General features: G+C 33.6%; 1 protein-coding gene across 2 annotated transcripts in view; it reads right to left on the reverse strand.

The window, feature by feature from the left end:
- The window catches only part of Adgb (androglobin), a 151451-nt gene that overhangs the window by 110504 nt on the left and 28124 nt on the right, over positions 1-12823 (reverse strand). For both annotated transcript variants that reach the window (XM_074072532.1, XM_074072528.1), the window contains exons 5-7: positions 12608-12817; positions 7169-7308; positions 4643-4729 (exon numbers count right to left, since the gene is read on the reverse strand). In XM_074072532.1, coding sequence (XP_073928633.1) covers positions 4643-4729; positions 7169-7308; positions 12608-12817 — 437 coding nt within the window. The remainder of the gene's footprint in view (positions 1-4642; positions 4730-7168; positions 7309-12607; positions 12818-12823) is intronic.

Consider the following 12823-nt stretch of genomic DNA (forward strand, 5'->3'; position numbering starts at 1 on the left):
ATTTCTATGACAGTCGTTCAGTGTCATTGTTCTGAGCCACATAGGGCATAACACTGAGTAAGACAAAAAGGCTCACATACTCCTCTCATTGACTTTAAGCATACAGTAGATGGATACAGTCCAAGAGAGGGAGACTAGAAAAAGCAGTGATAACTTCTGTGATGCAAATGAAACAAGGTGGGATATGGCACCTTGGGAATGAATAATTTTGGTTTGATAGGCAAGAAGGCCTGTGTCACCAGTTGGTGTTTTGGCTGAGTGAGATCTAAATCTTATGACATAGTAAAGTAAATATCTAATGAAAGATCATTCCAGGACCCCCAAAAAAGAATCCCACAAATAAACAAAAACCAAGTGACTAATGTACAGACCCCCAGTGACAAAGAGTTGCATATATTTGAGGAAAAGAAAGAAGACTGGGGTGGCCAGTGAGTGGGTTGCCAAGATGGAGATGAAGTCAGGGATGTGGCAGAGATTATATAAGGACTTTATTCTTAAAAAACTTTATTCTAGTATAATGATTAATGCTGAAAGGCTTTAAGCAAGGAGAAGAGATCTGATCTGATCTGTATATTTAGAACTATTCTTATGACCATCAGGAAAATTAACTAGAGGGTAGCTGTGACCCAGTGAGGCTACTTGTAAGGCTATTACCAGTGAGCAGTGATGAACTGGGATGCACAGCTGAACTGGGATGGTGATAATGGAAATGTATAAAGACAAATTCAGAGTAAGTGGAAGAGATATGATTATTGACAGGGCTCAGTGAGGGGTTGTAGGTGAGAGGTGAGGAAAATGAGTGATCAAGGATGATTCCTGGTTTTTCCTGTACATTAAGTACACGGTTGTTGGTGGTGCAATGTACTGAGAGGAGGTTTGCTAGGAAAGATGCACATTTGGGAGATTGAGAAACAAAATTCCTTTCTTGATACTTTAAGTTTGAGATAGTTTTTTTTGCATCTACATACCTATGTAATTTAGACATTTGTGTATCAAATAATCTAGATTTCAAGAGGTGAGGATGATGGAGATGGAGATGAATAAAGATTGGGTATGGAGACACAAACACTAATAAGCTAATAGCTTGTTAATTTCAGTTATGGGACAAGGGCTTTATTATACACAATCACTTAGTGGTTGAGAAACTATGTAAGAAATGTGGAAGGGTAGCAAATAAGATAGGATTAAAACCTGGAGACGGTGGTGTTGTGAAAGACAAGGGAATCAAACGTCATAAAAATAAATTTTTCAAGAAGTTCAAATACTGGGATGCTGAGTAAATGGAGCAGAAGTAGTGCGCACCAGTTTCAACATGTTAAGGTCTTTGTTGACTTAAAGAAAAGCCATTTCAGTGGTGTGACAGAGAAGGAAAGGCAGAGTCAGATGATAAGAGATTAGGAGTTATGGTGATAATGACATGTGAGAACATCACTCCTTCACTGTGACTTTCTCTGAGGAAAATAAGTGAAATGAACTGGTGGTCTGAAAACAATAATTAGTTTCCGTGTGCATTTGTGACTTGCTCGAGTGCCTGAACCACTCTTACATCCATTGGACCACATCACACATCAGAGAAGCATGGTGACAGGAGTCATCGCTCTATTGGAAATTGTCAACTTTCTATCATCCACTCTGTCATGTCACTGATTGTGCTTCTATCATCATGTGGAGAATGAAAAGAGATTCCTTTTTGATTTTCCAAGAGGAAAACATAAGTGGTAAGGTCAAGAATTATAAACAGAGCAGTGCCTCCCTTTGGTGTTCATGTGGGAGACCATAAGGGAAGGAGCTAGTTCACTGAGTTCCCAGAAAACACACTTTCAGCCTAACTGATTTTCACATGAAAAAATAATCGGTAAGCAACACAAGCCTGAAATGTCAGTGCATTAATTTTTCTTGACCCTCATAAAACCATGGCTGAACTGACCAAATTTTCTATACATTCTAATTTTCCTAATAATAGAAATATCCCATTTCTGAACATGCCATGGGCTTTTGCTAATATAATTCTCCCCCTTCTGTGCTATCTTGTTCCTTTCCATCAAACCCAGCCAATGTTTCAATGTAAATATTTCTTGACAATCATTCACACAGTTTATTGTGACATCTTTCCCCTTTAAAATATGTGTAACATGGATTAACTGTTACACTTCACAGTATAATTTTAATTTAGTTATTTGAATTTTTTTTCATATGAAAATTCAATAAATCATTACATAGGAGATCAACGTGTGTATATCTTGTGCTTTCTATCTGTATTTAGAAGAACATTATACATTGGTCTGGAACATCTTCTTTATACTTTTCCCTGTTTCCAAAAGTTGATTATTAGCTTCCCTACATATTTCTAGATAATATTAAATTGTCTAGTGAAGGTCATTAGAGATGAAAAATAAACTTTCATTAGTTATTTCTGTATTTTACAGTAATACTAGCCAACTTTTTTTCATGTACTTTACCTTCAGAACCACCATAGAGGATAGATATATTATCCCCTCTTTTTTATAGATGAGGAAACCAACCTTGAAATTGGAAGTGTAAGAATTTAGCCACACAGTTCTCACCCCAAAGCTCAAATTTTTCCTGCATGTCATGTTCAAAACAATTATAATTCATTCACATCAAACATCTGAAATCTTTCAAGTTTTAATCTGCTAATTAATAAAGTGATCTCCTAATAATATGAGACTATATGAACACTTTTCAATGTTCAATTATACTATATGACTCTAGTAAGGGACAATACACATTTTTTAATTATTAATTTTCTTGTTGTAAATTATTCTATTTTCTTTTTCTCTTTCCTCTAGAAGACTTCTAACAATTTCATGTTTGTGGTATCCAAACTGACTACTGTCCAGGAAAATTATTAAGGCAAAACTGCCATCAACACTAAAGTAAAAACTTTAGAGAAGTCCATACTTTTTAATGTCTCCACTTCTCTTGTTAACATTGTCTCCACTATATCAGGATGTTTCTTAGGTATCAGAAAATGGTTTTACATAAGTGACAAAAGGGTGTCATCTTGGCTTTTCCCAGAGAGAAAAACACAAGAGCAGCTCTCCTTAGGTAAGTGATCCTTTGAGGAGGGTGTCTACTGTTCAACTTTTTTCCTTGCAAATATTTTTATATTAGCCAACCCTGCTGGAAAGATGTACTAATGGAAAAATTCAAGTTATTAGAGCCTATCTTCAATCTCCTCCAACCTTAATCAATTTTAAGTAACTATGCCTTGACATCATCAAATATCAGACACCATATAGTTGGTAACTGTATTGTGGATGTTACCACTATAAACATCAGGATCTGAATAATTTCATGATCAGATATATTGCTACAGTTCTTTTCTATGTGCTCTCATCTTATTAGTTTCTGTCAATAGCAGTGCAATCAAGTTGAGTGTCTATAACCTTTTTGTATTAAATAAAACTATTTTTATTTAACTATTTTTGAAGCTTTATGTAAGCACTACATTAAGTGGTGTCTCTTTTCTTCATCTAAGAACTGCTTTGGGGGATAGATATGGAATCTCTATACATATAGAATCCTACGAAGGAAAAACTGTGGGTTTGGATAAGCAAAACTTAAATGGGCAAAGCTTTGAAGAATTCTACCTTTCTGAATTTCAGTATCCTTTTTTATAATGATTTATTCCTAAATATTGAGTCACATGAGTTATTATATAATGTAATACTTTTAGGACTTTGTTATTAATTAGAACTAATATAGTTCTAATGCATAATAGATATTAGGATTAATTATTCCCTAATATAGAAAGCTATTTTTATGTTTCTGTATTGAAATTAAGTAGAATAGTTGTGTAAGTATAAATGGAACCCTATAAGAATTTTTTGATAATAAATAATTATCCCAATTTTAATATTTGAAAATCAGATACTTAGTAAGTTCATAAAATATATATATACAGTGTTGGGGATCAGTATATGTCACCCCAAAATATGAAGGATTGTTGAACTTAAGGCATTAAGAAGAAGCGGATAAAGGAGAAAGCTCTCTCCCTTCCCTCTGTTTTCCTAAAAGCAGGACTTAGACTGATAAAAACAAGAGGTATTCTGCCTTACTCACTCCCTCTCCTATGAGGGAGGATAAAGGTAAATGATTGAAGGAAACTGTGGACCTCTTGGACCTGAAGATGGTACCAAAGGAAGCTTCCTAACAAGCCTTGCAAATCAGCTAGTCTCTGGACATTTACATGCCTTCCCACAAGTTGCTATCTGCAGATTCAAAGTCACTTCTCTACAAATTTACTATTCTTCATTGAAAATGCTATATAAACTACAATTCAAAGCCACCTCTTTGAGATCTGCTCGCTCCTTGGTTGCTTCCCATGTAGTATAATGAATTATGCATGGTAATAAGCTTCGGGGTTTTTTCTTGCTAGTCTGTCTTTTGTTATTGGAGTCAGTTTTAACTAAGAATTTATGTGGATAATTATTCTCCTACATAAGAAAGCAGACTTCACTCTAAAATGCCCCTAAAATTTTATATGATGCCACAAAATGTTATTCTCCTGTACATTTTCTAAAACATGACCTTTGTTGAAATTTTCCTAAAGGCTATTTAAAAGAAATCCTTGAAAGAAAAAAAAAATAGAAATGAGCAAGTTAATCTTCAAACCTACTGAAGAGAAATGACTTCCGGTAACCATCCTGTGAGGGCATGAATAACTGTGAACTCTCCCAGTTCTCTTCTCTGTGCTATGTGGATGCTAGAAAAGAAAACACATGACATTGTGGTTACCAAAATCTGGAAAAACGGGGCAATGTGTCAGGACTAGGAATCACTACTAAACAGCAGTGAAATAATCAGCATAGGGTGTCATTTTGGTTGTATATTACAGTACAAGAAAACACTCTGAACAACCAGATGATTCATTTTGTTACAACACTTAAGTTGGTCCAATGATAAAATTTTAAGTGACTAACAAAACATACATATCACCTTTATTTTAAAAAGATCTAAATTAGTATTAATTCTATAGACATGAAATATATATTATACAATGTGTATCATGAATACTATATCTTATTTTTTATATTCAATATGTGATCATTGTTCTTTTGAAAGTAGAGCAGTGTTTTTCACCATTCCAATTTCAGTAATTATTTTGAGGTGACTATAAGGATCTGTGTTAAGTCAGTTTCACCCATGGCTGGTCAAGGTGGGCATCCAAAATCCTTAGCTAACTGCGAAGAAACTAGAAAATATCTGGCCCATCCTGTACAGAAAAGAGGACCTACCAGTATGACATAAAGTTAGAGGCTGTGATTAAACAAATAGCACTGGACTCACTGAGTCTTTTTAGCTATGTTCTTCCTGAAGTGATTAGTCTACTTGCATGTATTTGCAGAAATGCCATACCTTCTTTCCACCCAGGAATCCTGGTTGTTGTCTACCCTATGTCTGTGGTGGTGTTTATGGGACTAACACTAGTCCTTTCCTCACACAAAAATTACACTTTATTTATAATATGTTTTAATGAATTTATGTTTATCTAAATATTTGTATTGGTTTGTTTGTAGATTTTGAATTTCTTTGTGTCAACATATCTCAAAAATAACATATCTGTTGATATAGTTCATGCTGTAGTCTGAACTTCTTTGGATGATTTAATTCATGAGGCGACCTTGAAATGATGATCTTATCTTTGCATATTTCATATTGGTATTTAAACAACTACTACATATTAGACTTTTTAAATGTATAAAGCTAAATGAACCTCATATGAAAATTATCATGTACTATAAAATACAAGATACTGTTATAGAAAAATTTAAAATGTATCATATAGGACAGGTTGCCACTAGAAATCTTAAGAAATGTAATATATTTTGCTTGGTATATTTTATTTCCAAGCTAGATTTGTTTATTTTCTTAAATAACTGTAACTCCATTACTCATATTCCTGTTAAATTCTACTGAAATAGAGCTGCAAGAATTCCAGGTCACGATTTGATGCAGCGCTGATTCTCAGAACTTCAAGGTAGGTCTGAGAACTGGGAACATTAGGGAACATTATTCTTGCTATCTTTTCCCCCAAATAAACATAGTCACCACCAGTGTGAACACTTAGTAGCATTTAGCTATCTATAAAGTTCTCATCTAAATTTTTACAAAAGCCACTGAAGTTAAAAAAGCTGAAAGCTGGTTGAAAGAAATTCTCAACAGACATTGAAGAAAAGAGAAAAGAAGGGAGGATGGCAGTATGAGTTGTAGCTTTTGTTTTGTAGCCTTGGGAGACAAAAAGGAAGGTGAGCCAAAGGAGGACCTCGCAGATCAACCCTGGCTCTGATAGGCACTGCTGCGCTGTGTTCATTACTGAAGGGGACAGGTCAGAACTTTGAGGAAGTGGCTGAAGCATGTGGGTGTGCTCTGTTGAACGCGGAGTTGCCATGACACATTGGTGTGAGGGCATGAAATCTAGGCCTGGGCAGTATAATTGAGATTCTCCCAGAGAGAGATGATATGAAATTGCTATGCATTTTCAACTCAAGTGTAAACGTCTGCATTGTGAGTTGTGTTATTATGACCAAGTTGGAATGAATGACTGCTTTTCTATAGAACATAGAAAGTATGCTATATCTTGTATATGTTGAGTGTACAAGTCATTGAGGAAAATAAAGTACAAGCAGCTTTTGCAAGCTTATTTGAAGCAAATACGAGTAGATTTCATCATGAATTATCTAAACTGACAAGTATTATCAAAAGCATGATCATGTTGATGCCGTTCTGAAAAGTTCAGGTTTTTAAAGTTTTGTAAGTGATTGTTGTGTGTACAGAAACTAAAGCTTTAACTCAATTCCAGTACATATTATTCAGTATTTAGATAGATCAATATTTTCCCTTACAAAACAATTTCTACCTCTCATTAAACTGAAACATATTTTCCAAGATCCACTTTCCATTTATAGTAAGAATAATTTTTGAGTATTTTTTTTCTTCAGGGAATTTTGTCTTTTAGTTATTTAACCCAATACTTCAAATCAGTGGTTTTGACATGTTAGTTTTAATACTTGAAAGTTTGTATTGTTTGGAAGAAAAGTTTTCATTCATTTTTTAAAAATAAAGCTATGCAATATGGATGCACAGTTGCTGTTTTTTGCCTTTTTGTTTTCATACAAATGAGTGGTCATTTCTCACTACATACTCAACATTTGCCAGCTTAATGATAGCTTTAGACAACAGCATTGGCCAAAGTTCAAATTCATAGGTTGTAGCCGGAAGCAGCAGATTGTTATCTTCATCAAAAGGAAAAAAGTCATCAATAGTTATCTTTCTCCAACAACCCTAAAAATAAGAAGAAAAGAAGTAATAATCAATAATTTACAGTGTTTTCCTGGATATTATGATATACTGCTAATATTACTTTTTACTATTTTTATAAATTTATCTTAGCATCTTACATTGGAAGACTGAAATTTTTTTTCAGAACTAATCTAGGTAATCATTTTAGCTTATTTAATAAAATTATAGCACATCTATATCTATAGCAATACTGTTCTCATTTTGAGGCCTTGTGAGCACATAAAGCAGTAAATTAAAATGTTTGAATGGCAGAAGCAAATATTATTCAACCATGAATGAGCTTGGCCAAAATTAATTTAATTTATTTAGTCATAATATAAATTCATCAAATATAACTTTTATAACTACTGCTTATTCTGATATATGCTCACTGATCTTGCATTTCTATTTCCCATTGTTATGCCTACTGCTAATTCTGCTAAGCAAAGCTCTAATTTTTTAACATGAGTGAATTGATGTCTTATTTAATAAAACTGTTAGATATTTACCTCTGCCTATTGCTTCAGAATTAAAAACGTGAAACAAATAATAAATGATTGTGAATTCAGATATAAATTTTTTCTTTAGTTTTTACGTACTCAGTTTTATTATGAATTAATAATAAAATGTTTGCCAGCAAATATTTTCAGCAGTGTTGTCAAGCATCGTGAGTTCCCAAATACACATAATGATATCTATTATCATTAATTATTTACAGTCTAGTAGGGAAGGCACATATGCAAATGTAAAGTATAACATATTCTAAGTGCTCTAAGATCAGAAAGGCAAGTATGACTAGTTTAGCTAGGGGAACGTCATCACAAGAAAGTGACATTTGAACTGAAGATTCAAGGGACAGCATATTTTCCCCATGTAGACAGGAACAATAGGGTAAAAAAATATATGTTTTCATTACACGACACTTGCAACCATGAAATCCATATTGTCTTATTTCTATGTATTTTTCTTTCTTTATTGATAGGTAGATTATGTCAGGTAAAACAGGAATAAGTGTGCCACTCCTTTTCTAATTCCAAATGAAGTGACTCAAAAGAATTAACAGAGGAATAAACTAGATACAAGAGGACAAACACTATACTCACCTATTTGAAGGCAAACTTAGAAAGGTAGAAAGAGGTTACTAGGGGCTGAGGGGGAGTTATAATTTAATGAGTACGGAATTTCTGCAAGAGTTGCTGAAAAATTCTGGAAACAGGCAGTGATGATGGTTGCACAACATTGTGAAAATACCTAATGCCCTTGAATTGTATTTTCCAATTGTTGAAACATTAACTATCACATTTTTTATATTTTACCACAACAAAAAATAGCAATAGGAGCTCCTTTCCTACACTTTGGTTTTAAAACCAAATTTTGAAGGAGCCAGTCAGATTCCCACCAAGTAAATGTTTTAAGCAACCACAAGAAGGTAAGCCACACCAGTTCAACAAGAAAACACCTGCTTTCATATGGTCATAGATAACATTTTTCAACTGAAAATGCTTTAGTTACTGAACTGTACATTTTAAATGAGTGATTTTTATGAAATGAGCATTGTGTCTCAAAAACTTGTTACAAAAAAAGAATATACAAGGATGAATATTCAGTATTGAGTGTACTTCTAAAATATAATTTGATGAGACTTATAGCCATTATTTGTGAATCCTTTTGATTCATTGATATTATGCATTATTAATTGTTTCCTTAAAATTTATAAAGAAATTAAATAATTTAAATATTTATACATGCATATATAATTTCTATAGATTGTTAGTTTACTATCAAAACCCATATGTTGAAAAGTTAGAACCCAATATACTGGAATTGGGAGGTGGGGCCTTAGGAAGAGGTTATGTCATAAGAGTGGAACCCTCATGAAAAGGATTTGTGTCCTTAGAAGGAGCTAAAGAGACTTGAGTTCTCCCCTTCTGCCATCCTAAACAGGATAAACTCAAACAAATCCACAGATAGACATATCAAATTTGAGATGTCAACACAAAAGATAAAAATCTTGAAGGCTGGCAGCAAGAGAAGACACATTTTCTGTAGGGGAAAAACATTATTCTGTAGAAACCATGGAAGGCAGAAGGAAGTGGCACTCTGTTTTCAAATGCTGAAAGAGATTAGGTGTCAACCTAGAATTCTGTAAATAGAAAAATATCTTTTAGGAATAAGGATGAAATGAACACATTCTCAGATAAAGGAAATAAAAGGCACTTTGTTCTCAGGAGACTGACTCAGGAAGAGGGAAAGGGAATTCTTCAAAAAGAAAAAAATAGAATGAAAGGAAACACAGAAGGTCAGATATAAAGGAAAGAGTAAACAAATGATTCAATGTGGTAGAGTGCTGTTTTCCTCTTGAACTTTAAAAATTGCATTTGAATTTACAAGTAAAATTTATGAGGTTGTGAATATATGTACATATTGATATGTAGATAGATAGAGAAAATATTCATCAGAAAGGAAGATGTGTAAAGGATCATAAATGGTGGCAAACTATCTATATTCCACTTAAATATTTACCAAATAAATATTTACCACTTAAGTGAGTGCTAAAATGTGGGTATTAGTGCACTGTTGTGGTAAGTTATGCATGTGTATTGTAATTCCCAGGGTAATCACTGGGGAAAAAATACATAGAGGCATATTTTAAAAAAATTGCACATAGATAAACCACAGTGGAATCCTAAAGAACATTCAAGAATCATGCTGGAAGGCAGGAGAATGCATAAAGATTACAAATTTAATAATAAAAAGTAACAAGAGTAAACGAATAATAAAATGGCAAACTTACATCATAATTATATCAAATATAAATGTTGTATAAACACAAGTTAACATATAAGAGTAACTTGAATACACTTCTTGAAATTAACAACTTGTGTGTTCTTAACAGAATAATTCCATATGTGGAAATCCTATTTAAAAAACTCCACACAAAGATGTTCTTTTACAACCTTGCTTGTCTTGGTAAACAATGATCATAGCCTAAGTTCCTGTCTATAAAAATTTAGCAAAATACCTACATTTATTTATATATTCATATAATGGAGTACAAAATGTATCAAACTATACCAGAATAGGAAATGTGCATGGACAGAAAGGGATAGTTTACAGTGTAATAAGTCTTATTTACCTACACTGTTAGGTAGTCAGTTTACATATGTTCATAAGAATATCGGAAAGTTTAGCTGGAGATACATGACTTGATTGTCTGAATAGGGTATAATTACAGACAACTTTCATTTACTTCCTTGAATATTTTAATAGTATTCAAATTTGTGTTACTAAAAGCATGTATAATAATAAAAATAAAAAAATAGCAATTTTTGGAAGATAGTAACTGAATAATATAAATATAGTTTGTCATACCACTGAGAATTTATTTATAAAGCAAGCTTACAGGCTCCAATCACAGAGATGGACTCAGGAGTTCCGAGATAGGGCCTAGGAAACAGTAGTTCATGAAACACCACAGGTGGTTTTGGTGCTGGGTTTTCTGCACCCCACCAGTAAGAAACTGAGTTCTACACTCATATTGTACCTAAAAAGTACAAGGGTAAATGAGAAATAAAAACCTATGCTTTTTTCATGTAAACATATTGATAGAAGTAGAGGAGAATTGTTGGTCCCAGTGTGGTGAGTATGTTTTATCTCTTTATCAGAGACAAACGAAAGCTCAGAGACAGAGAAAGGTTGGTTGCCAAAGTAAACCGTATTTTAAGTGGAGAACAATGGCTAAATTGCTTCTTTCAGGGAGCCAAAGGAAGACTAAAATTGGAAAGTGCTGGACAAAATGTTATGTATCTCTGTGTCATATTATTACTACCTGGTGAAAGAAAAGAGAGAACTGATCTCACTTTTATTACCTTGTTCCTAGCTACTCAGTACATTTTTTTTTTATCTAGCTGATGTCAAAAAAGAATCTTATGCAACTTGCTTAGAATCCAAACTGGAAATAATGGAAATATTCTTATAAAAAATGATATTCTGTGTTAAAAATCAGAATTTTATTTTATTTTATTTATTTATTTTTATTTATTTATTTATTTATTTATTATTATTTTATTATTCATATGTACATACAAGGCTTGGGTCATTTCTCCCCCCTGCTCCCACCCCCTCCCTTACCACCCACTCCGCCCCCTCCCTCCCCCCCCACCCCCTCAATACCCAGCAGAAACTATTTTGCCCTTATTTCTAATTTTGTCGTAGAGAGAGTATAAGCAATAATAGGAAAGAACAAGGGTTTTTGCTGGTTGAGATAAGGATAGCTATACAGGGAGTTGACTCACATTAATTTCCTGTGTGTGTGTTACCTTCTAGGTTAATTCTTTTTAATCTAACCTTTTCTCTAGTTCCAAAAATCGGAATTTTAAATGTCACATGGAGAAGTTCTGAGATGTTGGTGTGCCTTGGAGAAGTGATAAAGGGAAATACTTCAAGGGACCACAGGAAAGAGATAGAAAAGGAAAAGCAATCTAATGAGAAAAAGACAAGAAAGCATCAAAAAATTGAAGAGAGAAAATAGAGACTCAAGGTGTGCAAGACATGAATGGGAAGGAAAAGAAATGGAGGACTTATGATATATCTGTATTGGATCATCTGGAAACAAACAGTAGAAAGGAACAAAGCCTATTTTTATGAGCATGTTATTAAAATATTTAAATAAAATATTTTTATATTAAATATTTAATATAAAACATTAAAATATTTGCAGAATGAAGCAAATAGACATTTCAAACTTTGAACTAGAGCTGTAAGAGAACAGAATTTAAACTGTGTCTGGAAATTGGCAAGAAAGGAGAAAACAATATAGTTTATCTCATCAGAAATAATTTAATTCTTTACTATGTTCTTACACACACAGGTGTTAATTGAGGCCTGCTAACTGGTAATAACTTAGAAAGAAGTAGAAGTTTCTTCCCCCAGACCAAAGAGAACAGATTTCTATCAACCTGAAAACCAGGCAGCCACCTCTCTATCATATGCCAAATAATTCTTACGGAACCAGATGCCTCTCAATGCCTACCAGTTTGATGACATCGCTATGAGCATTCACTGGGTACGTCCAGTGAAAAACCAGAGGAAGCCACTGAACTTGCGAGTCAGTCTCTGACTGCCACATGCCTGGCACGCTCTTGTGAAGAGCTAAGTTACCTGGAGAAGCACTGGATGACTGCATTAAAGTGAGATTTCCAAAGTGAGCTAAATGAATTTTTCCAGCCTTGTATTCTGATTTGACAAATCTACTTCAGTATGAAAGACACATGCATTTTAATGCTCTAGAGCTTGAACTTACCATCCAGTAAAGTTTCACAACGTATTTTCCATAGCTGTTGAACAACGGCATATGGTCCTTCACAGCCTTACATAGGGAGTATATATGTTCCCAGGGCTTCCAGAAGAGAACAGGAGGTTCTCCTGTATTTCCTTTAAAATAATTGCTCAAAATCCCTCCATTGAATATCTTCCACACTGCATAGATTTCACTGATTATCCATCTCATCAGCTAAAA

Source organism: Castor canadensis, chromosome 1 (genome assembly GCF_047511655.1).
Source record: "Castor canadensis chromosome 1, mCasCan1.hap1v2, whole genome shotgun sequence".
NCBI lineage: Eukaryota > Metazoa > Chordata > Mammalia > Rodentia > Castoridae > Castor > Castor canadensis.